General features: G+C 45.6%; 1 protein-coding gene across 1 annotated transcript in view; it reads left to right on the top strand.

Annotated features, from left to right (window-relative positions):
* The window catches only part of sema3bl (sema domain, immunoglobulin domain (Ig), short basic domain, secreted, (semaphorin) 3bl), a 139,975-nt gene that overhangs the window by 68,440 nt on the left and 47,552 nt on the right, over positions 1-23,983 (top strand). The window contains exons 2-4 of the mRNA XM_055648015.1: positions 4,239-4,399; positions 11,786-11,848; positions 17,515-17,634. Coding sequence (XP_055503990.1) covers positions 4,239-4,399; positions 11,786-11,848; positions 17,515-17,634 — 344 coding nt within the window. The remainder of the gene's footprint in view (positions 1-4,238; positions 4,400-11,785; positions 11,849-17,514; positions 17,635-23,983) is intronic.

Consider the following 23,983-nt stretch of genomic DNA (forward strand, 5'->3'; position numbering starts at 1 on the left):
CTGGAGGCCCTGCATTAGCCTGGGGCTCGCCTGGATCGAGCACCGCTCATAAGGTCCACAGTGCGGACCAGACTGGATTCTGAAAATGGCTCCAAAACTTGGTGCCTCTTCCATGAAGTTTCAGTGGACTATTTCTGTACACTTTGCTAATTGGGGATTGTGCTTAGGTATAGGAATACTCTACAGTCTACTGGACTGTATGCATGGAGAGAATTTCACTGTGACAATAAAGCACCAATGGATTGCTCAATGGATTAGTTCATGACACCAAACATTTAATCAAACACTGCGATTAGATGCGGGCCCAGTACAGTTTATTAAACAAATTCCACTGAACTAGTTCAACCAAACCAGAATGAAACCTCTGGTCAGTGTATGATGCCAGTTGTGAGCAGTCCTGTTATATTGGAGTAAAAAACCTTTCTTCTACAGCACTGCAGATGCTGGTATATACCGAAGATCGACACAATGTACTGGAGTTGTAACTCAGCGGGTCAGGCAGCATCACTGGAGAAAAAGGATGGGTGACGTTTCAGGTCAGAACTTTTCTTCAAACTCTGAAGAAAAGTTATTGAGTCTGAAGAAAGGTTTCAACCCAAAGCACCACCCATCCTTTTTCTCCAGTGATGCTGCTTGACCCGTTGAGTTCCTCCAGCACTTTGTATCTTTCTTCTACATCAGCGTTTGAGTCTTGAACAAATGCTGCTGTTTATTTACTTACTCTGTGCAAACAATTGGTTTCAAAGTTGAGTGAATATTGAATGCGGTGAGATATAATTTTCCCTGAGGTTACCCTTGGGCTTTAGAATTTAAAGTAATTGGTTAGACCAAACCCTGGCAAACTGCCATTTTTCTATATAATAAACCAAAGATTAGAAACAAAGATAGTTTGAATGAATTAATAAGTTTATTGGCCAAATGAATGAATGAATGCATAAGTTTATTGGCCAAGTATATTCACATACAAGGAATTTGCCTAGGTGCTCCGCCCGCAAGTGACAACATGACATACAGTGACAGTTGAGAATAACACATAAAGCATCAAACATTAATAATAAAACATTATCAATGTTTAATGTTTTATATGTCATAGTCAAACAGTGTGGAAACAGCTTGTCAAAGACAAGACAGGCTGGGACTCTATTCTTTGGAGCACGGGAAACATTATCAATGTTTAATGTTTTATATGTCATAGAGTCAAACAAACAGTGTGGAAACAGCGTGTCAAAAACAAGACAGGCTGGGACTCTATTCTTTGGAGCACGGGGGAAGATGAGGGGTGATCTTATAGAGGTGTACAAAATCATGAGAGGAATAGATTTGGTAAATGCACGGAGTCTCTTGCCCAGAGTAGGAGAATCGAGAACCAGAGGACATAGGTTGAAGGTGAGGGGGAAAGATTTAATAGGAACCTGAGGGGTAACTTTTTGGAACGAGTTGCCTGAGGAGATAGTTGAGGCATGTATTATCGCAAAGTTTCTGAAACATTTTGGCAGGTACATGAATAGGATAGGTTTGAGGGATATGGACCAATTGCAGGCAGGTGAGACTAGTGTAGATGGGACATGTTAGTTGTCGTGGGCAAGTTGGGCTGATGGACCTGTTCCCACATTGTTTGACTCTATGGCTCTAAGAGGCCATAGCTTTATGGTGAGAGATCCGAGTATTCCATTCTGGAGCCTTCAGCACTAAATCCAGGCTGATGTTAGAGTTAGCCATGGACTTCCTGGTGGGTCTCATCCACCTTCCTAGGTCAGTGGAAAAGAACCCCTGGCACTATTTTAAGGAGGACAAGGGGATGGACTATTTTTGGAGTCCTCACGAATATGCATCAATGAACTAAATTTCCCTGCTGATGAATGCACTGCTGTTTGTGGGGGGTTTGCTGTGCATAAATAAGTTGCTGCAGTCCCCAAATTGCCGCAGTTACCTCACATCACCGATAAAAAGTGGCTTGTTTATTAGTTTAGTTTAGAGATACAGCGCGGAAACAGGTCCTTTGGCCCACTGAGTCCGCATCGACCAGCAATCCCCGTATGCTAGCACTATCCTACACACAAAGGACAATGTTACAATTTTTACTGAAGCCAATTAGCCTACAAACCTGCACGTCTTTGCAGTGTGGGTGCAAACCGGAGCACCCGGAGAAAATCCATGCGGTCACAGGGAGAATGTACAAACTCCAGACAGACAGCACCCGTGGTCAGGATCGAACCCGGATCTCTGGCACTGTAAGGCAGCAACTCTACCACTGCACCACTGATTGTGATTGTGAATGCCAAATATTTCTGCCTTTGATCTTCCTCCATCCCTCTCCAAAAGAGATGATGACTGTGTCGGTATCCAGGACATCTACTCTCAAAACCTGCCAGCATTTCATTCAGATTTTCATTTTCTGCATTAATAAAAAATCCACAGGAAATATTCACAGGCATTAACAGTAGGAACTGAAATCCCTCCTAACCCTACTCCCCACCAGAACTTGGAAATGTTTCATGGAGCAGCAGACCCCTGTGGTTGAAAACAAAATAAAACGATGATTCTGGGAATCTGAAATAAAAGCAGAAGATTTAATAAAACCCAGCAGGTTCAGTAGCTTCTTTGTAAAGCGATTTAAATTATTTCCGTTCAAAAGGCTCTTGGTCAGAGCTTATCCTTGACCTGAAACATTAAAGAGCCTGTCCCACATGATTTACGCGACATCGTTTACGCGTCACGACATGATGCGCACGTCATGACGCGCACGTGATGTGTGCATGGCGTGCATTACGCGCGCATGGCGCGTGGTGGCGTAGGCAGTGACACGCGGTCGTGTGCAACATCCCAGGATTTTGGTATTCACAAAATCTTCACGTGCTACCTGCGTGACGTGCAAATGACGCCCAAGTGGGACAGGACCTTAATTCTTTCTTCTGTTTCCATCAATGCTGGATGGGGACACTAGATCCTGCAGATGCTGGAATCTTGAACAAAAAACAAACTGCTGGAGATACTCAGTAGATCAGGCAGCATCTGTGGAGAGAATGAACAGTCTTTCAATCCCCTCCACAGATGCTGCCTGACCTGCTGAGTTCCTCCAGCAGTTTGATTTTGGTTCAAGATTCCAGCATCTGCAGTCTCTTGTGTCTCCACTGTACAACTCCAAACAACACTTACTCCAACACAAGACACATAGTGTTGGAGTAACTCAGCGGGTCAGGCAGCATCTCTGGAGAAGATAGATAGAAATTGGATCCCAAACCACTTTGTCCATGTTCTTTGGAGATACCGCCTGACCCGCTGAGTTTAGTTTAGCGATACAGCATGGAAACAGGCCATTCAGCCCACTGAGTTCGTGCTGACGATTGATCACTAGTTCTATGTCATCCCACTTTCGCATCCACTCCCTACGCACTAAGGACAATTTACAGAGGCCAATTAACCTACAAACTCGCAGGTTAATTGGCCTCTAGTGTGTAGGGAGTGGATGAGAAAATTAGACAACATGAAACTAGTGTGAATGATGGGCGGCATGCATTTGGTGGGTTGAAGGGTCTGTTTCCAAGCTGTGTCTTTCAATCAATCAATATTTGCACGACAAAGTTTAGTTTAGTTAATTATCACATGTACCAAGGTGAAAAGCTTTTGTGTTGCGTGCTGTCCAGTCAGCGGAAAGTGTATACATGATCACAGTCAAGCCATTTACAGCATACAGATAGAGGATGAAGGGAATAACGTTTAGTGTAAGTCAAAGTCTAGTAAATTACGATTAAAGATCATCCGAGGGTCTCCAATGAGGTAAATGGTAGGTCAGGACCACTCTCTAGTTGGTGATAAGATGGTTCAATTGCCTGATAACAGCTATGAAGAAACTGCCCCTGCATATGGATGTATGTGTTTTCAAACCTCTGTATGTCTTGCCTGATGGGAGAAGTGAGAAGAGGGGGTGATCAGGGTGAGACGTCCTTGATGATGTTGATGGCCTTGCCGAGGCAGCGTGAAGTGTATGGTTGGCTTGCGTGAAGGTCTTGGCTGCCTCCACAATTCTCTCCAATTTCATACGGTCTTGGATGGAGCTGTTCTCAAACCAAGCTGTGATGCATCCCGATAAAACACTTACTATGGTGCACCTGCAGAGGTTGGTGAGAGTCGATGGGGACATGCCGAACTTTCTAAGCCTTCTGAGAAACTAAAGAAAGGAATCAAAGAGTTTACTGGCAATGTTAAACATCTAAACACTGCTGTTACTTTTGTTTCAGACCTGCTGACTGCCAATAGATCTGTTATCTTCTTTGGCCACCGTGGCTTCCTGGATTTCCGTTCCATGTTTCTGGATGAGTATCGTGATGAGCTGTTCATTGGAGCCAAAGATACCCTGTACTCCCTTCAACTTGACCAGCCAGCCATTGATGCCAAGGAGGTAACTCACTCTCAGTCCCTATTAGTTCATTTGTGTGCTCTGGGGCATACTTGTCTGATGAAAGAATTACTGACATTTTGTTTTAGAGGCCAAGAAAGCACACCAATGCCTCTTCTTTTATAGAAGGCACAGGAAGTTTGGCATGTCCCCAATTTTCTACAGATGTGCCGTATAAAGCATTTTATCGGGATACATCACAGCATGGTTTGGGAACTGCTCCATCCAAGATAGCAAGAAATTACAGAGAATTGTGGACATGACCTAGACCATCACACAAACCCACCTCCCTTCCATTGACTCCATTTGCACTTAACGCTTCCTCAGCAAGGCCACCAGCATAATCAAAGCCCAGTCTCACCCTGGTCACCCTCTCTTCTCCCCTCTCCCCTCTCCCAACAGGCAAGAGATTGTTTGAGGAATGGATCTTCCTGTCTTTATTAAGGATTATGGAAGGAGAGTCAACCGGGATTTTGGATAGACACATGAGGAAAAATTATTTGCAGGGCCCTGGGGGAAAGGGCAGGGAATTGGTACGAAGGTAGAAGCAAGGAACTGCTGATGCTGGTTTACAAAAAAGGACACAAAGTGCAGATGTAATTCAGCGTGTCAGGCAGCATCTCTGGAGAACATGGATTGGTGACATTATTGGTCAGGACCCTTCTTCAGACACTGTCTATCCAATGGCCATCTGAAGAAGATCCCCAACCCGGAACGTCACCTATCCATGTTCTCCATAGATGCTGCCTGACCTGTTGAGTTACTCCATCTCTTTGTGTCTGAAGGAGGGTCCCAACCCAAAGGTCTCCTATCTATGTTCTCTTGGGATGCTGCCTGACCCACTGAGTTACCCCAGCACTTTGCATCCTAATTGGAAGGAAGAGGTTGCGTTACAAAGAGCTGGCACCGCCGTGATGACTGAATGGCCTCCTTCTGTGCCGCAACTACTCAAACTCTGTTCTACGATTCCATGGAGCTGAATCAAATTGACACAGGAGGGATTAATGTAATAATCAAGTAAACATATGGGCAAGGTTGAAGCGTAAAGTGAGTTTGAGGTGATTCAGGGGGGTCATTAATCAGGTCGTGGTCTTTCATTGTATTCCTGGTCCAGCAAGAAATGTGAGATAGAAATAGAATGGCATAACTATGTATGTGTTGCATCGTAAATCAAATGGGCAATGTTCTTCTAATTAGAGGAGGTAGTCGTATGTGTAAAGGCAGTTTTCAGCCCTTAGTGGGACTGTAATAACAAATGTTAAAAATTAGCCTAACTTATCCAAACATACAATGGAATGATATCAATACAGGACCACACACAGCTCCCACACTCCCATCAAAGTTTTTAAACCATGTACAAGGCGTGATTCAGGAATGTAATGGACTATGCCCCACATCTGAAGAAGGGTCTTGACCCGAAACGTCACCAATCCTTATTCTCCAGAGATGCTACCTGGTCCACTGAGTTACTTCTGCCCTTTTTGTATCTTTTTGCGTAAACAAGTATCTGCAGTGTATTTGTTCCTACCTTCATTCCAACTCCCTGGGTTTCTTCTTTTCCCCGGGTTCCTGCAAATAGTTATCCCTCCCATGTCTATCCAAGCCCCTGGTTGACACTGCTCAGCTTCAAGTCTGAGTGAGCCCAAAGGCATTTAGGACAAACTGCATTGGCACTCAATCCACTCAAAGCATTCCTTCCTTCCACCATTAGAGCGAAGTGTGTACTATCTACAAATATACACTGCGGCTTCTCAACCAAGTCGGGCTCTTAACCAGGTCAAACAGACCTGGTTCAATCCTGACTATGGTTGCTGTCTGTATAGAATTTGTTCTCCCTGTGACCATAAGGGGTTCCCTTGGTTTTCTCCCACACTCCAAAGACGTGCTGATTTGTAGGCTAATTGACTTGGTAAAATTGTAAATTGTCCCGTGTGTGTGTGTAGGACAGTGCTAGTGTACGGGGATTGTGGTCAGCATGGACTCGGTGGGCCGAAGGGCCTGTTTCCGTGCTGTATCTCTAAACTAAACTAAACTAAACCAAATCCAATAAAATGCTCCCCAACAGGACTGTGGGAAGACTTCACCAGAAGAAGGTGGCTCACCACCACCTTCTCCAAGGGTAATAAGGGATGGACAACTAATACTGGCCTTGCCAGCAATGATCAGATTTTTTTTTAAATGTTTAAAAAATTTATGAATTAAAGGTGGAAACCATGGTTACAATGTACATTGTTAGTGACTTTGTCATCTCTTGTTGCCAGGAGTTGGGCCAACAGAGCATTTAATCCCAATGCAAGGAAATCCACCCAAGTGAAAACGCAGAACAATGAGTGATTAGATCAAGATGATTTTCAAGATGATGATTTTCTTTGCTACTGTGGTTACTTTAGAAACGCCTTACTCTCCCATTTCAATAAATGTTATTCCACGGAGCCCAGCAAACAGTTGAGGCCAGCACTGAAACTAATTGGAAATCGTCCGGCTTGCCAGAGTAAATAGGCAGGAAGCCACTTCTCAATCAAGACTCTCCTTGCGCACAGTCACGATGTGGAGGCTAAGGCCCCAAGTCTCTCCCGGCCGTTCCTCAGGCAGGGTCACCGGGATGGTTGGAGCTACTGTACCTCGAACGCAATGCGATTTCCCCCTGTCCTGACTCCACAAGACAAACATACAACCCCCTGCGGCTCCGCTGGTGTTGTTTATGTTTTCATAATCTCTGTTTGTTGCGATCTCTTCCCAGAAGTGCTGACTTCCTTGTTGACTTAGTCTTGTCAACCTATACAGCATTCCCTGTCAGAAACCGGGCGTATTATCCCCATGAGCTGGTGATAAAACAAGCAAACCTCACGGGCCTGCACAATAGTCATCCATACTTTTTCAAAAACACTCCAAAGAAAAGCATTTCTAAAACAATGTTTCAACGTTCTCTGGAATGTCAGAAGTTGAGGGGAGACTTGAGAGAAGTATAACAATTTATGGGAGGCATAAATAAAGTTGACAGAATCTTTTTCGCAAGGCGGAAATATCCAACGCCCAGAGGCCATTGCTATTAGGTGAGAGGGGCAGAGTTAAAAGGAGATGTGCGGGGCAAGTATTGATACACGGCGGGTGGTTGGGGCGTGGAACACACTGCCAGGGGTCTGGTGGAGGCAGATACAATAGTGGCTTTCAAGAGACTTTTAGATAGACACATGGAAAAGCAGGAAATGGAAAGATATGGATAAATTTCAGGCAAATGAGATTAGGTAAGTGCAGTATTGTGGCACAGCGGTAGAGTTGCTGCCTTACAGTGCTATAGGCCCGGGCTCAATCCTGACTACGGTTGCTGTCGGTACAGAGTAATCAAACCTGCACATCTTTGGAGTGTGGGAGGAAATTGGAGCACCCAGAAAAAGGCCACATGGTGACAGGGAGAATGTACAAACTCCATACAGACAGCACCAGTAGTCAGGATCGAACCGGAGTCTCACATGCTGCAAGGCAGCAACTCGACCTCTGCGCCACCGTGCTGCACTGATCTGCCTGCACATAATCCATATCCCTCCATCCCCAGCACATCCATGTGCCAGTCCATATAATAACCATATAACCATATAACAATTACAGCACGGAAACAGGCTATCTCGACCCTTCTAGTTCGTGCCGAACACATAATCTCCCCTAGTCCCATATACCTGCGCTCAGACCGTAACCCTCCAGAAGTCTCTTACAGGGGTCGATGTGGCAGATGGGCTTACTCTTCTGGGAGCTAGTATAGGCCGAAAGGGCCAAGTGGCCTGCTTCTTCTGTACTATACTGTTTTATGTGTAGAAAGAAACTGCAGACGTTGGTATATATAGCTAGACACAAAATGTTGAAGTAAGTCAGCGGGTCAGGCATCTCTGGAATAAAGAATGGGTAATGTTTTGGGTTGGGACCCTTCTTCAGTTTGCAAGTTTACCAACTTTATGATTCAATGATTTTATGATTCAGTTCAGCTGTTAAAGCGTCTGCCCGTGACCTCTCAGGAATTCCAATCGACAATGATGTCCATTCATCATAAAGCCATCCTTGGGCTCTATTGTGTTGGCATGAACCATTGGGTCTATGCCAGGGAGAACTCTGCTGGGGGGAGGGCAGTTCTGCAAGGCATGTCATCCTTCACACTGATCAGCGCTGGAGTATAGCGTGCCGAACTGTAATAGAGAACTTCTAATTTGAGATCCTATCACTTGGAAGTATTTAGCTGGGTGCTGTTGAAAGGAATGAGGCTGCAGTTGCTCAAACCCAAACCAGATTATCATCTTGCAGATAATGGAAACCTGCACACGGACCTGTGAGGTGCGGGAGTTAATACCTGGAAACAATCTCCCACGGGCCCAGTTCTTGTCTTTTCCTATTCCGACTTTCTCCTGTTTAAATGAACAGCTGCATGTAACGCAATTCCTGCAGTCTTGCTGTGCCATATCCCATCCATCCCATTCCTCCCGCACTCGCCCCCTTTCATATGTTGACCAAGTAACACAACGTTTCCCTAGGTCCTTGTGCGTTTGAGGCAAGTGAAACCAAACTCTCGGCTGGGAGATCGCCGGGGGCTGGTATTAATCTGAGGTCATCGTAGCCCAAGGCAAACGGTGAAGTGAAATTTAATTAACTACATGGAAAAATGAAGCAAAGCCAAAAACAAATAACCTTCAAAATGAAGGGAAACTGATCTAACAGGATCACTCCCATTACCCAAATCTCTAGTCTTATACTAATTAGTTGTGTCAATGTTTGGTTTGGCTTTGATTGCCTGGTATTGGAGGACATGGATCACACATGGACCTCCAGTGAAAGATGTGTTCAGCACTTTCCCTGAATGCAGCTTAATAGGAATCACAAGAGACCAGTGCCTGGGACATTGCAGGGTGGTGGGTGTATGGAACGAGCTGCCAGAGGAGGTAGTTGAGGCAGGGACTATCGCAACGTTTTAGAAACATTTAGACGGTACTTGGATAGGACAGGTTTAGAGAAATATGGATCAAATGCAGGCAGGAGGGACTAGTGTAGATGGGACATGTTCGCTGATGTGGGTGAGTTGGGCCATATGTCCTGTTTCCATGCTGTAAGACTGACTCTATGACATTCCAATCATGTCACGGTTTGGCATCTGTAGTTTGCAAAATATCTCGCTGTAACTATCGTAGACTCATAAAGTCATGTAGCACAGAAACATTAAAGTCTGATTAAAGATAGTTTGAAGGGCTGACCAAGACATCCCGTCTATTAGTCTTTCCTCGAGCAGCTCGTTCCAGATATTCACCACCCTTTGTATCAGAAACATACCCCTCAGACCTGCTTTAAGTTTCTCCCCTCTCACCTTAAAAGCTCCATCCAAGACCGCAAGAAATTGCAGTTGTGGACACCGACCAGACCATCCCCCAAACCAACCCGCCTCCCATTGACTCCATTTACACTTCACGCTGCCTCAAGGACCGAGAATCTCACCCTGGCCACTCACTTTTCTCCCCTCTCCCATGAGACAGAAGTACAGAAGTGTGAAAACGCACACCTCCAGATTTAGGGACAGCTTCTGCCCAGACTGATCTGTTATCAAGGAACTGGAAGACATCCAAGGAGACACAAGGACTAACAGAAGAGCAGAATTCGATGTTCATGCCCCCGGGGTGACGTCCCCAAACCTACCTCATTTCCGGTGCTGCTCGCTGTGGCCATGGAGCCCGGAGTGGGAGGGGAGTTTCTGAGCCAACAAATCTTTCATCAGCGGAGGTGTTCGGCGAAACGATTACTGGACTTTATCTCTGTGCACCTGAACACTAAACAAGGGAAAGTGCCCGGGGAGGGGGTGGACCGAGAGGGAAGGGAAGAATTGACAAGGGAGTTATGGAGGGACCCTTTATCATGTATGTGTGCACTAGATAGCTTGATTGTCATCATGCATAGTCTTTTCGCTGACTGGAAAGCACACAACAAAACAAAGCTTTTTCCTCTACACGTGACAATAGTAAACTAAACTAAACCTGTGTACTGGACCTAGTTCTGGACTTTCTCACACTCTGGGGAAAAACATTTCTGACTATCTGCCCGATTTTTGCCCCCTCATAATTTTATAAACCTTTCAGCCTTGAATATTCCAGTGGGAACAAAGCCAGCCCATCCAATCTCCCCTGAGGTTACGTCCGTGCCCGGGTGGGATTAGAAAGGGAATACGCCCTGTCTGTGGGCACCCTGAGGGAGTTCCGGGACCGCTGGGCTCCGCAGGGTGTTGAATGTATCCTCAATAAGGATTGTATCATAATTGTATAATAGTTTAGTATGGATATATGTTTGTATTGTATTTATGGTGGTGGGTTCTGGCTGGTGATTAAAAAAAAAAAAAAAAAATCTCCCCTGAGAACCACAACCCTAATTCGAGGCAACATCCTGGTGAATCTGTTCAGCGCTCTCTCTCTCTCTCTCTCTCACTATTTGCCACCGTATCCATCCTGTAGTGTGGCGACCTAAACTGTAAATCTTATTCTAAGCCATCCTGTATCTCAGGGTGTGACCATCGCAGTATCTGCTTGTCACAATGTCTATCAGTAACTAAACATTTGAAACCAAATGTGGGGCAACTTGGCAACTGGAGTGGACTGAAGGAGCTATTTCCATGCTGTATCTTTAAAATAAACTAAATTGTATCAATGATGCACACTCCATTTGCTGTTATTCCACCACTCGGCTACACACAAGGGTCCCGTTAACACAAGGGCCAATTAACCTCCCAATGAACCATTTGCATAGGCTTGGGCGGCATGATGGCGCAGCGGTAGAATCTTTTTCCCTGGAGGGCATAGTTTTAAGGTGAGAGGGGCAAAGTTTAAAAGGGATGCGCGGGGCAAGTTTTTTTTTTTTTTCACAGAATGTGGTGGGTGCCTGGAACACGCTGCTGGGGTGGTTGTGGAGGCAGGTATGGTCGGGTCATTTAAGAGACTTTTGGAGAGAGGCAACAGTATGCATGGAATGGAGGGATAGGGATTAAGGGAAAGCAGAGGAGTTGGTCTTGCAATCATGTTCAGCGCAGGCAATGTTAGCTGAAGGGCCTATTCCTGTGCTGCACTGTTCTATAATTGAAGTCATGTCAGATTGCACAAGATCTCAGTTTGGGCGGCATGGTGGCACAGCGGTAGAGTTGCTATCTTTGAGCGCCAGATTCCGGAATCTGATAAAGATGGAAGAAAAATGCGTCACTAAATATTAATGGTGAATCAAAGTCCCGTTGCGGCAACATCGAAAGGTAAGGTTAATTAGTGATTAACACGCTTTAAGACAACATCCAGCAAGATGGACTTCTGTGCGTGAATCGCTTCATTGGATTTATTGTTATTTAATTCTACTTTAACGATTCTTTTCCTTGTTCTCTTGCAGATTTACTGGCCTGCGCTGCCCGGTCAAGAGCAGGAATGTGCCCTCAAGGGAAAAGACCCATTTGTAAGTGTAAGGCATTTAATGTCTATAATAAAGTCTAAAGGGGAAAATATCATTCAATAGATTTGCAATGAAAAGGACATAGGTTTAAGATGAAGGGGGAAAGATTTAATAGGAATCCGAGGGGTAACTTTTTTACACAAAAGATGGCGGGTGTTTGGAACGAGCTGCCGGAGGCCGTAATTGAGGCAGGTACTATCGCAACGTTTAGGAAACAATTAGACAAGTATCTGGATAGGACAGGTTTAGAGGGATATGGGCCAAACATAGGCAGGTGGGACTAGTGTCGAAGAGTCATGTTTTTATTTTATTTTATTTTATTTATTTTTTTTTAATCAAAAATATTTATTCAAATATTAAAATAGTATTTACAATACAATAAAACAAAACACCACCATAATACGAGACGAACAAATATGGTAAGTGACTGCTAAACAACTCTATTGCAATCCTTGTCCAGGATACATTCAACCCCCCTCAGTGCCCAGCAGTCGCATAACTCCCTCAGGGTGCCCGTAGACAGGGCGTATTCTGTTTCTATCCGCACCCGGGCACGGACGTATCCCCGGAAAAGGGGCAGGCAGCCGGCTCGGGTAGAGCCCTCCACCGTCTGGCGCCTTGACTCGCGGATGCCCAGCTTGGCCAACGAAGAGTGACAGCCGTGCGAAAAGAAGCTGTTCCTCATGACCTGTAGCGCCTCCCGGATGGTAGGAGGGTAAGAGCAGTCTTGGCCGACAGCGTCCAGCCTTGCTTTGGACGCAAGGAGGGGGAGCGTGAAACCTTGGTGGTTGGTGTGGGCAGGTTGGGCCTAAGGCCTGTTTCCATGCTGTATGACTATGACTAGATGTGTTATAGAACAGTTCCATATACAGTAGCTAGGCATTGATCTCTTCCCATTCATGCAATCAATTTGGGTGGCACAGTGTCACAGCAGTTTAGCCGTTGCCTCAATGCCAGTGATCCGGAATCAACGTGCTTTGTCTGTACGGAGTTTGTATGTTCTCCATGTGATCACGCAGGTTTTCTTCGAGTGCTCTGGTTTCAACCCACAAGACATGCAGGTTTATAAGTTAATTGGTCCCTGGTGTGTAGGATAAAACTAGTATGTGGGGTGATTGATGGTTGGCACATACTCGGTGGGCTGAAGGGCCTGTTTCTATGCTGTTTCTCTAAACTAAACTACCCTGACTGCTGGTGCTGCCTGCACTGAGTTTGCAAGTTCTCCCTGTGACCGCCTGGGTTTTCTCCGGGTGGGTTTTCTCCGGGTGCTGCAGCTGCCTCCCACTTTCCAAAGACGTGCGAGTTTGGAGGTGAATTGGCTTCTATTAATTGCCCCCAGTGTGTAGTGTGTGGGTGAGAAAGTGGGATAACATAGAACCAGTGTGTATTTGTGAATGTTGGTCGGCACGGACTCGGTGGGGCGAAGGGACAGTTTCCCCACTGTCTGTCTAGATGAAACAACACTAAACTAAACTAAACTGAACTAAATTGAACTGAACTAAACTAATCAGAAATGCTTCTGATTACCTCTGGGAATTTACCACTGCTTCCATCCTAAACTTCATCTGTAATGGCCATTCACTCTTCTTTACAAACTCTTTAATGGTTTCCTGCAATCCCAGAAGATGCAGGGAACTCACGGCAAAGAGAAAACCTTTATTTTACACAAAATGTGGAACTTGGGAGCCCTAGTCCTCACCGCCAAGAAAGATCAAAAGAAAGAGTCACAGTGGGGTTCCCAGTCAATGCGTTGGAAGTGTGGTCACTGCTGTAACGTTACACTGCAGCCAACGGTGCACCACAGGTTACAAGATGAGAGAATGATTAGATAATCTCTTCTTGCATAGGGATAAAAGCTGATAAGCAGCACAGAGTTGCTACCTCACTGCTCCAGTGTCCCCAGGTTTGATCCTGACCTCGGGTGCTGTCTGTGCGGAGTTTGCACGTTCTCACTGCGACCGCGTGGGCTTCCTGCAGGTGCATTAGTTTCCTCCCACATCCCAAAAATGCTCAGGTTGAACATAGAACATAAAGCAGAGGAAAAGGCCCTTCGGCCCACAATGTCCATGCTGAACAATGCCAAGACCCGTAACACATCTGCCTGTACGTAATCCATATCCCTCCATTCCCTGCATATCTATATGCCTATCCAAAAGCCACTTAAATGCCACTATTATACCAGCGTCCACCACCACCAACTGCAGTGTGTTCCAGGCACTCACCAACCTCTGTGTAAAAAAAAAGCTGCCCCGTACATCTCCATTAAACTTTGCCTTAAATCCATGCCCTCTAGTATTTAATTTTTCCATCCTGGGAAAAAGATTCTGACTCTCTACCCTGTCTGTGCCAGATGTTAATTGGTAGATTACTTGGTCTGCTGTAACTTGCCCTTGTGTGCAGGTGAGTGGTGGAATCTGGAGACCGCTGAGAGCAGTAAATGAGGAGTGTATCATCGATACTATTTAGTTTAGATTAAAGATACGCTAGTTCCGCGCTAACCATCAAACACCTGTTCACACTAGTTCTTTGTAAATCCCACTTTCTCATCCACCCCCCACACACTATGGACAATTTACAGAGGGCCAATTAACCTACAAACCTGCACATCTTTGGGATGTGGCAGGAAACCAGAGCACCTGGAGGAAACTTGCGTGGTCACAGGAAGAACGTGCAAACTCCACACAGACAGCAGCCAAGGTCAGGATCAAACCCGGGTCTCCGGCGCTGTGAGGCAGCAGCTTTACCCGCTATGCCACTGAGTTGATGAGAATGTGGAAAAGATGAGATTGTAGACCTAATGAAAGTTAGTGTAAATGGGTGTTTGATAGTCAGCATGGGCTCGGTGGGCTGAAGGTCCTGTTTCCATGCTGTATCTCTATTAAAAAAAAAGGAGCCTATCCTGGTATTTATGAATGAGCCTAAATGAACCTATACATTTTTGGGACATGGGAGGAATCTGGAGCACCCGAGGACGCCCATGGGGAGAACATGCAAACTCCGCACAGACAGCACCCGAGTTCAGGATCAGAGCAAGGTCTCTGGTGCTGTGAGGCTCTACCAACTGCCCTCTAACTGTGCTGCCCTATCCTGAGGGTCTTTATTTGAGACAGGGTCTGCATCAATGATAATCGGGAAGCCTTAAAACAACATTTGGATGTGTAAGAGAGGGAGTTACGTGGGCCAACCCTTCTATTTCCATTCCTCTGCACCCTAGCCTTCGTGATGGGTGAGACGTGAGATTCTACTGCTGACTGTGTTCCTTTGGCCTGCACTAGGGAACTGATCACTACTCCTCTGTTCCTAAGTCCTGTGTACTTTCTTTGGCAGTGATGATATATTTTCATTTCTATTGGAGATTTTGATTCCTGTTTTCCAAGCTCAGCAAAGACCCTTTGGCAGCTCAGGAGGGGGTTTCTCCAAGGGTGCTGATGGCCTACAGGAGTGCATACCTTCTTTAGAAGGTTTATGAAGTTCGGCATGACCCAAACTACTCATTAACTTCTCCTGATGCGCCGTAGAGAGCATTCTGTCGGGATGCATGGCAGCACGATTTGGGAACAGCTCCATCCAACACCGCAAGAGATCGCAGAGAGTTGTGAACGCAGCCCAGACCATCGCGCAAACCATCCTCCCATCCACCCTGGTCACTCCCTCTTCCCCCGTTAGGCAAGAGGTGCAGAAATGTGAAAACGCACACCTCCAGATTCAGGGAGAGTTTCTTCCCAGTTGTTATCAGGCAACTGAACCATTCTATCACCAACTAGCGGGTGGTCCTGACCTCATTGGAGACCCTCGAACTATCTTTAATCGGACTTTAGTGGACTTTATCTTGCACTAAACGCTATTCCCTTTAATCTTCATCTGTACACTCTGGACAACTTGATTATAATCACATAAAGTATTTTCCGTTGACTCGATAGTCCACAACAAAAAAGATTTGCACTCTACCTCAGTACACATGACAATAATAGTAACAATAAACTAAATAATAATAAACTGAACATGTCCAAGGAGTAGACTATGTGTATCTCGATGGTGGTTGCTGCTGTACAGGAACACACTATAACAAAAGGCTGACCATATCCTCCCTGGAGACGGGGCAATGGGAAGGAGAACTGTTACATTAAGAGTATCATCAAGCCTTAAAAGGCAAAGAATTTCTAGTCTAGGGGCCTGGGTGAAACAGCTGGCACAGTGATCTAACAGTGGTTACATTTTCTCAAACGCTCTATTGCTTCCCTTCATTGGTTGCTGGCCCTGAGACACCACAATAGCTGACCGTGCCCCACAGAGCAAGGACTTCCCTGGGCTCTGGTCACACAAGCTCCCCAGAAAAAAAGAGCAGGTGAAATAGTCCATCCAAGACCGCAGGAAATTGCAGAGTTGTGGACTCAGCCCAGCACCATCACACAAACCGAACCTAACTTCCATTGACGTCATCTACACTTCACGCTGCCTCGGCAAGGCCACCAGTAAAATCAACAATGAGTCCAATCCCGGTCACTCCCTCTTCTCCCCTTTCCCATCCAGCAAGAGGTACAGATGTGTGAAAACTCACACCTTCAGATTCAGGGACAGTTTCTTCCCAGTCACTAGAGAGCGATCCTGACCTCCCATCCACCTCTTTGGAGAACCTTGGATTAGTTGTAATTGAACGTCACTGGACTTTATCTTGCACTAAACGTTATTCTCTTTATCATGTATCTGTACACTGCAGGTGGTTCGATTGTAATCATGTATTGTCTTTTCACAGTCTGTTGGCACGCAACAAAAGCAGTTTTTCACTGTATTTCGGTAAATGTGACAATAAACTAAACTAGTCACACAGCACGGAAACAGGCCCTTCAGCCCAACTCATCCATGTCGAGCAGATTTTGTAACTGTGCTAATCTCACTGCCTGCATTTGGCTCATATCCCTCTAAATCAGGGGCTCCCAACCTTTTTCATCCAGTATACCCCTGGCAACTTTAATAGCACATAATAATGTTATTTCACTTATTAATGAACAACTAATGATGAACAGATACTGGTATACCAGAATCAAATACAATCAGTCAATGAGAAAAAATATGTACAAATCCAGAATCAATAAATTTACCCCCTGGGTGGGCGACATTTACCCCCCGGGGATAAATTTACCCCAGGTTCCTATCTTCGTTCCCATCAAAATAACTTTTAAATGCAGCCAGTACGCCTCCTATCTTAAGCATCTACACGAGGCGCTGCTTCAAGAAGGCAGCATCTATCATCAAGGATCCTCACCATCCGCCATTCCCTCTTCTCACGGCTACCATCAGGCAGAAGGTACAGAAACCTGAAGGCCCACACTATCAGGTTCCGGAACAGGCTCTTTCCTACAACCATTAGGTTCTTGAACCAATCAGTGCCAATCATACCTGAACAGTGGGACTCTACGGATCAACTCTTGCACATTCATGGACATGTTTTCCAACTGCATTAATGTCTTGCTTTTTGTTTGCACAATTTTCTTCATTTCACTGCCTTGTAGAATCGACATGTTTAGTTCAGAGATACAGCGCGGAAACAGGCTCTTCAACCCACCGGGTCCAGCGATCCCTGTACATTAACACTATCCTACACACTAGGAACAATTTAACTGGGCTGGGATCCCCGGAATATTAATGCCTCGCTCTCCTTTCCCTTACAGAGTGACTGCGCCAACTACGTGCGGGTTCTGCACCCGTACAACCGCTCCCACCTGCTGGCCTGTGGGACGGGTGCCTTTGAGCCGCTGTGTGCCTTGGTGTATATGGGCCACCGAGGGGAGGTAAGTGACTGTCCTGCTCCCTTGTAAGTCAGTGATTGTTGGGAATGTGGGGGCACTGAGCTGGGTGGAACGATCGAAGGGCGAGGGACTAGTTGGGACGTTGAGGGTTAATCTCCTCCCACGTGACCTCCTGCAGAGCCCAGTTTATGTGTCTATCCCCACTACAATTCACATTCATGTTATAGGAGCAGAATTAGGCCATTCGGCCATTAGGCCATTCGGCCCATTGAGTCTACTCCGAATCATGGAACATTTACAACATTGGTGGCCATTTGGCCCATCGATACCGTGTTAACTCGTCACAGCCTTTGCCTTTCGGCGGCATTCCAGTGAATTCAGCAGCAACTGATTTAATATAGACTGAAAATATGACTGTGGTTTGAACCTAGAACAGTATTAAGTATAGAGCTGCCTTTAGTTTAGTTTATTATCATCACAATCACAGAGATAGAGGGAGAAGCTTTTTTGTTGTATGCTATCCAGACAGCGAAAAGACTATACGTGTGTACAGTCGAGCCATCCACAGTGTACAGATGCAGGATATAGAGAAGATAAAGTCAAATAGAGCCTGAATAAAGATAGTCTGAAGGTCTCCAATGAGGTAGATGGAAGGTCAAGCCCGTTCTCTAGCTTGTGCGAGGATGATTCAATTGCCTGATAACAGCTGGGAAGAAACTATCCCCGAATCTGGAGGTGTGCGTTTCACACTTCTGTATCTTGCCTGATGGGAGAGGGGAGAAGAGGGAGGGACTGGGGTGAGACTCATCCTTGATTATGCTGATGGCCTTGCCAAGGCAGCATGATTATAGAATCTTAGACAATTGGCAGTCATCGTTTTATTACAGCGAGCTGCCTTACACTAGAGTCATCTAGCACAGGACCCAACTTGGCCGTGCCAACCAAGATGCCCATCTAAGCCAATCCCACTTGCTCGCGTTTGACCCATATCCCCTCTAAACACATAGCGTTATCTTAACTGCAGTAGCAGCTTCCACATGGGATTGTACTCCACAGCTGGATTTTATAAACCACGCCTTCTTGTATTATGAGATTGCCTTGCATTAACAACCAGCCATACTTTGTCACGATTAGTTTATCTAGTTTATTCGACTCGGACATTGTGGGCCAAAGGGCCTGATCCTGTGCTGTTCTGTTTTACGTTCTACCCTCCACTACTGCATTTTCGGGTAAAAAAAGACGGTTGCATGATCGATGCATAAAAACTGGAGTAACTCAGCGGGTCAGGCAGCATCTCTGTAGAAAAGGAATAGGTGATGTTTCGGGTCGAGACCCTTCTTCAGACTGAGAGTCAGGGGAGAGGTGAACGAGAGATAAAGATGGCACATAGAACAAAAGAATGAAAGATATGCAAAAAGCAACGATGATCAAGGAAAGGTGGAGCCCACAATGGTCCATTGTTGGCTGTGGGATGGGCGATGACGAGAGTTATACAGACGGCGAAACTCAGCAGGACAACAGTGAAACTAGTACGGCGACTACGATGGGGGAGGGACAGAAAGAGAGGGGATGCAAGGGTTACGAAGTTAGAACAATCAATATTCATACCACTGCGTTGTAAGCTGCCCAAGCGAAAGATGAGGTGCTGTTCCTCCAATTTGTGTGCAGCCTCACTCTGACAATGGAGGAGGCCCAGGATAGAAAGGTCAGTGTGGGAATGGGAATGGGAGTTTAAATGTTTGGCAGTGGTTCTTCATATTATTACATGTACAGTGAAATTATTTTTTTTGCATTCAGTTCAGTAGGTTATCAGGATACATAAGTACAATCCCAGATTTAGTACAGAGTGTATGGAAACAGCCCACTTAGTCCATATGCAAGAATTGGCAGGTCTTGGCATCATTTTCAAAGTTCCAGTTTCTCTGGGAGCGTCGGTTATCTCCCACACTACAAAGACGTGCAGGTTTGTAGGTTAATTGGCTTTGGTAAAATAATTGTAAATTGTAAATTTTCTCACAGAGAGTGGTGAGTCTGTGGAATGCTCTGCCTCAGAGGACGGTGGAGGCAGGTTCGCTGGATGCTTTCAAGAGAGAGCTAGATAGGGCTCTTAAAAATAGCAGTCAGGGGATATGGGGAGAAGACAGGTACGGGGTACTGATTGGGGATGATCAGCCATGATCACATTGAATGGCGGTGCTGGCTTGAAGGGCCGAATGGCCTACTCCTGCACCTATTGTCTATTGTCTATTGGCCCTAGTGTATAGGATAGTGCAAATGTACAGGGTGATCGCTGGTCAGCGCAAACTCAGTGGGCCAAAGGGCCTATTTCCACACTATATCTCTAAAGTTTAAAATTCCAAAGACGTGCAGGTTTTTATGTTAAATGGCTTCTGTAAACTGCCCCAGTGTGTAGGATAGAACTAGTGTGCGATCGTTGGTTGGTGCAGACTCGGTGGGCTGGGTGGCCTGTTACCACGCTGCATCTCTAAACTAAACTAAAAGCAGCTCTATATTTCATATTGATTTATATTCAACCGCAGTCATATATTCCCTGTGTAATCAGCTGCTGGATCCCACCCTGATGGCTAGTCTGGGGCTAACAGTGCAGTGAGATTGTGTTTATTTCCAAGCCAGCATGGTGCTTCTTGGGAGGAACTGTTTGTTGATTATTGGACAACCTCAAAGCTGAACTATAAACAAGACTGATGCAATTCCAGGAAAATTATATTTGCTTTTAAAAATTGTTGCAATATTCATTTTAGTAGGCATTTTAGATATTTTCAATTCTCGAATGATGGAGGGGAACAACATAAATGATCGAAGCACTCATCATATAAAATCACCACAGTCACACTCTCTCAACCAGAGACACTCCCTCCTCACCCCGTCACTCCCTCTCACCCTGCCACTCCCTCTCACCCCGTCACTCCCTCTCACCCCCTCTCACCCCGTCACTCCCTCTCACCCCCGTCACTCCCTCTCACCCCCCTCTCACCCCGTCATTCCCTCTCACCCTGCCACTCCCTCTCACCCCCTCACTCCCCCTCACCCCCTCTCACCCCGTCACCCCCTCGTCACCCCCTCTCATCCCGTCACTCCCTCCTCACCCCCGTCACTCCCTCTCACCCCGTCACTCTTTCTTCCCCCTCTCCCCAGGCAAGAGGTACAGAAGAGTGACATCGCCCACCTCCAGATTCAGGGACAGTTTCTTCCCAGATGTCATCAGGCAACTGAACCATCCTATCATATACTAGAGAGCAGTCCTGACCTCCCATCTACCTCATTGGAGAGCAAACTATCTTTAATCGGACTGTACTGGACTTTATCTTGCACTAACGTTATTCCCTTTATCCTGTATCTGTACACGGTGGCCAACTTGATTGTAATCATGTATAGTCTATCCGCTGACTGGGTAACATGCAGCCAAACGTTTTTCACTGTACCTCGGTACAAGTGACAATAAAAAACAGGCCTTTCAGCCCACCGAGTCAGCGCCAACCAGTCGAGAGCACTAGTTCTATCCTACCCTCTGCGAATAATTTACAGAAGTCAATTAACTAGAAACATTCAAGTCTTTGGAGTGTGAGAGGGAACTGGAGAACCCGGAGTAAATAGGAAACCGGGGAAAACTCACGTGGTTGCGGGGGTAACATACAAATTCTTGTACAGACAGCACCCGAGGTCAGGATCAAACCTGGATCTCTGGTATGTGAGGCAGCAACTCTACCGCTGCGTCACCATGATGCCTGGAGTTACCCCAGCACTTTGTGTCCTTTTGTGTATTAACCAGCATCTGCAGTTCCTCGTTTCCACATTGCATCCAGGGCTCTTCCGAACCTCCCAGCATTCGGCAGCCTATGATAGAAACATAGAAAATAGATGCAGGAGTAGGCCATTCGGCCCTTCGAGCCTGCACCGCCATTCAATATGATCATGGCTGATCATCCAACTCAGATGCAGCTCAACGATTCTTCCTCTTGAATAGATGTGGACTGAAACATTAACTCCATTCCTCTCTCCTTGGATGCCGCCTGCCATGCTGAGTATTTTAAGCATTCCCTGAATAATATTTGAAATTTCCAATATTTTGCTTTAGGACACGATGCTCAATCTTGATTTGCCCCCCGTGAGTGAAGCAAAAGTTCACTTCATGCGGATTTAATTGTGCGAAGGTTGGCTGAGATGTATCATTCACGTTAACTATTGTAGCAGATGACTGCATACCTTGCTGGAATCTATCACGCCTGTACAACAGCCGACTTGCAAATGATAGAGTGCAGTTCAAAGTTAGCTGTGAAACGCCTGCATTAATCTTCATCAGTTGGTATTCATGACTGTGAACCTGATTCTACACAGAACAGGAAAAGATAGCTCATAAGTTCATACTTCACAGGAGCAGAATTAGGCATTTCGGCCCATCATGTCTACTATGCCATTCAATCATGGCTTATCTATCTTTCCCTCTCACCCCCATTCTCCTGTCATCTGTCTCAAAAACCTTTAACATACTAATCACGAATCTGTCAATCTCTGCCTTAAAAATATCCATTGACTTGGCCTCCACTGTGGCAATGAATTCTAAAACTTCACCACCCTCTAGCTAAAGACATTCCTCCTCATCTCCTTACTAAAGATACCATCCTTTTATTCTGAGGCTATGGCCTCCGGTCCTAGACTTTCCCACTCTCTCATCCTCTCCATGTCGGCTCTATCCAAGCCTTTCGCTATACGGTAAGTTTCAATTAGGTCCCTTCTGAACTCCAGCGAGTACAGGTCTAGTTCCATTAAACGCTCATCATACATTGACCCAATCATCCCCAGGATCATTCTCGTAAACCTCCACTGGATCCTCTCCAATGCCTGCACATCTCTCCTCAGATCTGGAGCCCAAAACAGCTCGCAATACTCCAAATGTGGTCCGACCAGTGACTTGTAACGCCTCAGCATTACATCCCTGTTTTTTTATTCAAGTCCTCTCAAAATTGAATGTTTGAGCAAATTAGAATATAAAAGCAGGGATGTGATGCCGAGGCTTTATAAGGCACTGGTCAGCCTGCATTTGGAGTATTGTGAGTGGTTTTGGGTCCCATATCTTGAGGGAAGTTAACCAGGTTGCTACGTTGTTCTTTAAAGATGTCCCTGTAGTCTGTCACCAGACAAACTTGGTGATTCTCCATCCACTCCCTTTCTGGAATGGGCTGGGTTGCAATGATGAGGTGAGACTAAACGTTCTGGGATTGTTCTTCTTTGGGATGAGAAGGTTAAATGAACTGTTCAAAATCAAGGATGGCATTGATAACGTAATTAAGGAGAAACGGTGGCAGAAACTGTGTACAAAATCATGAGGAATAGATGGGTAGCTGCACAGCGGCTCTTGCCCAGAGTGGGGGAATCGAGAACCAGAGGACATAGGTTTAAGGTGAGGGGGGGAAGAGTTATTTGGAATCTGAGAGGTATATTTTTCACACAAAGGGTGTATGGAACGAGCTGCCAGAGGAGGTAGTTGAGGTAGGGACTATAGCAACATTTCAGGAATATTTAGACAGGTGCATGGATAGGACAGGTTTAGAAAGATTTGTGCCAAACTCAGGCAAGTGAGACTAGTGTAGATGGGACATGTTGGTCGGTGTGGACAAGTTGGGCAGAAGGGCCTGTTTCCACATTGTATGACTCTATGAGTCTATAAAACATGGGCAGAGGACACAGACCCCAGTTCAAAGGCAAAAGGGCATGATAGAAGCACTGTTTGCATTGTGATCTGGAATTCACAGCCTGAACACCTGATTCAATGTGATCTTTCTAAAGCAATCTAAGCATATACCCACAACAGGAAAAAAATTTGCATGGAAAATTTTAAGAGGCTTTATATGGTCACATGGATATGCAGTAAATGGAGGAATATGGAGCATGTGCAGGAAGGTGAGGTTAATCTATCTTGGCATCATATTTGGCATGGACATTGAGGGCCGAATGGCCTGCTCCTGTTCTATTGCTACAATGAGGAAAGACCAACCGAGTGAAAGATCTATCAGGGCAAATTACCTCTAAGTTTTGTATCATGTTTCAAATTTTCATTCAAATCCTCCTCAGCTGTCACAGACCCAATCCTAAATCCAATCAAAGTTGATTTATTGAAGGAAAAACTTGGAAAAGCTGAATCTGTGTGGATATATCCAACTGTAAAACAGTATTACGTATTGCGGCCAAATGCTCCTGAACATCGCCCTGCCTGCCTCCCATCACTTGAGCATTATGAGGCTGTACTTAATAAGCAGATAGATGCCAACATTCAGACTGGGACCAGGGTTAGATGTAACTGCCGACAGTAATCAGTTACAAAGATCATTGTTCATCCCTGGGGCTGGAAATCTGTACGCAACATCAAGTGAGC

The sequence above is a fragment of the Leucoraja erinacea genome, chromosome 16, assembly GCF_028641065.1.
Source record: "Leucoraja erinacea ecotype New England chromosome 16, Leri_hhj_1, whole genome shotgun sequence".
Lineage (NCBI taxonomy): Eukaryota > Metazoa > Chordata > Chondrichthyes > Rajiformes > Rajidae > Leucoraja > Leucoraja erinaceus.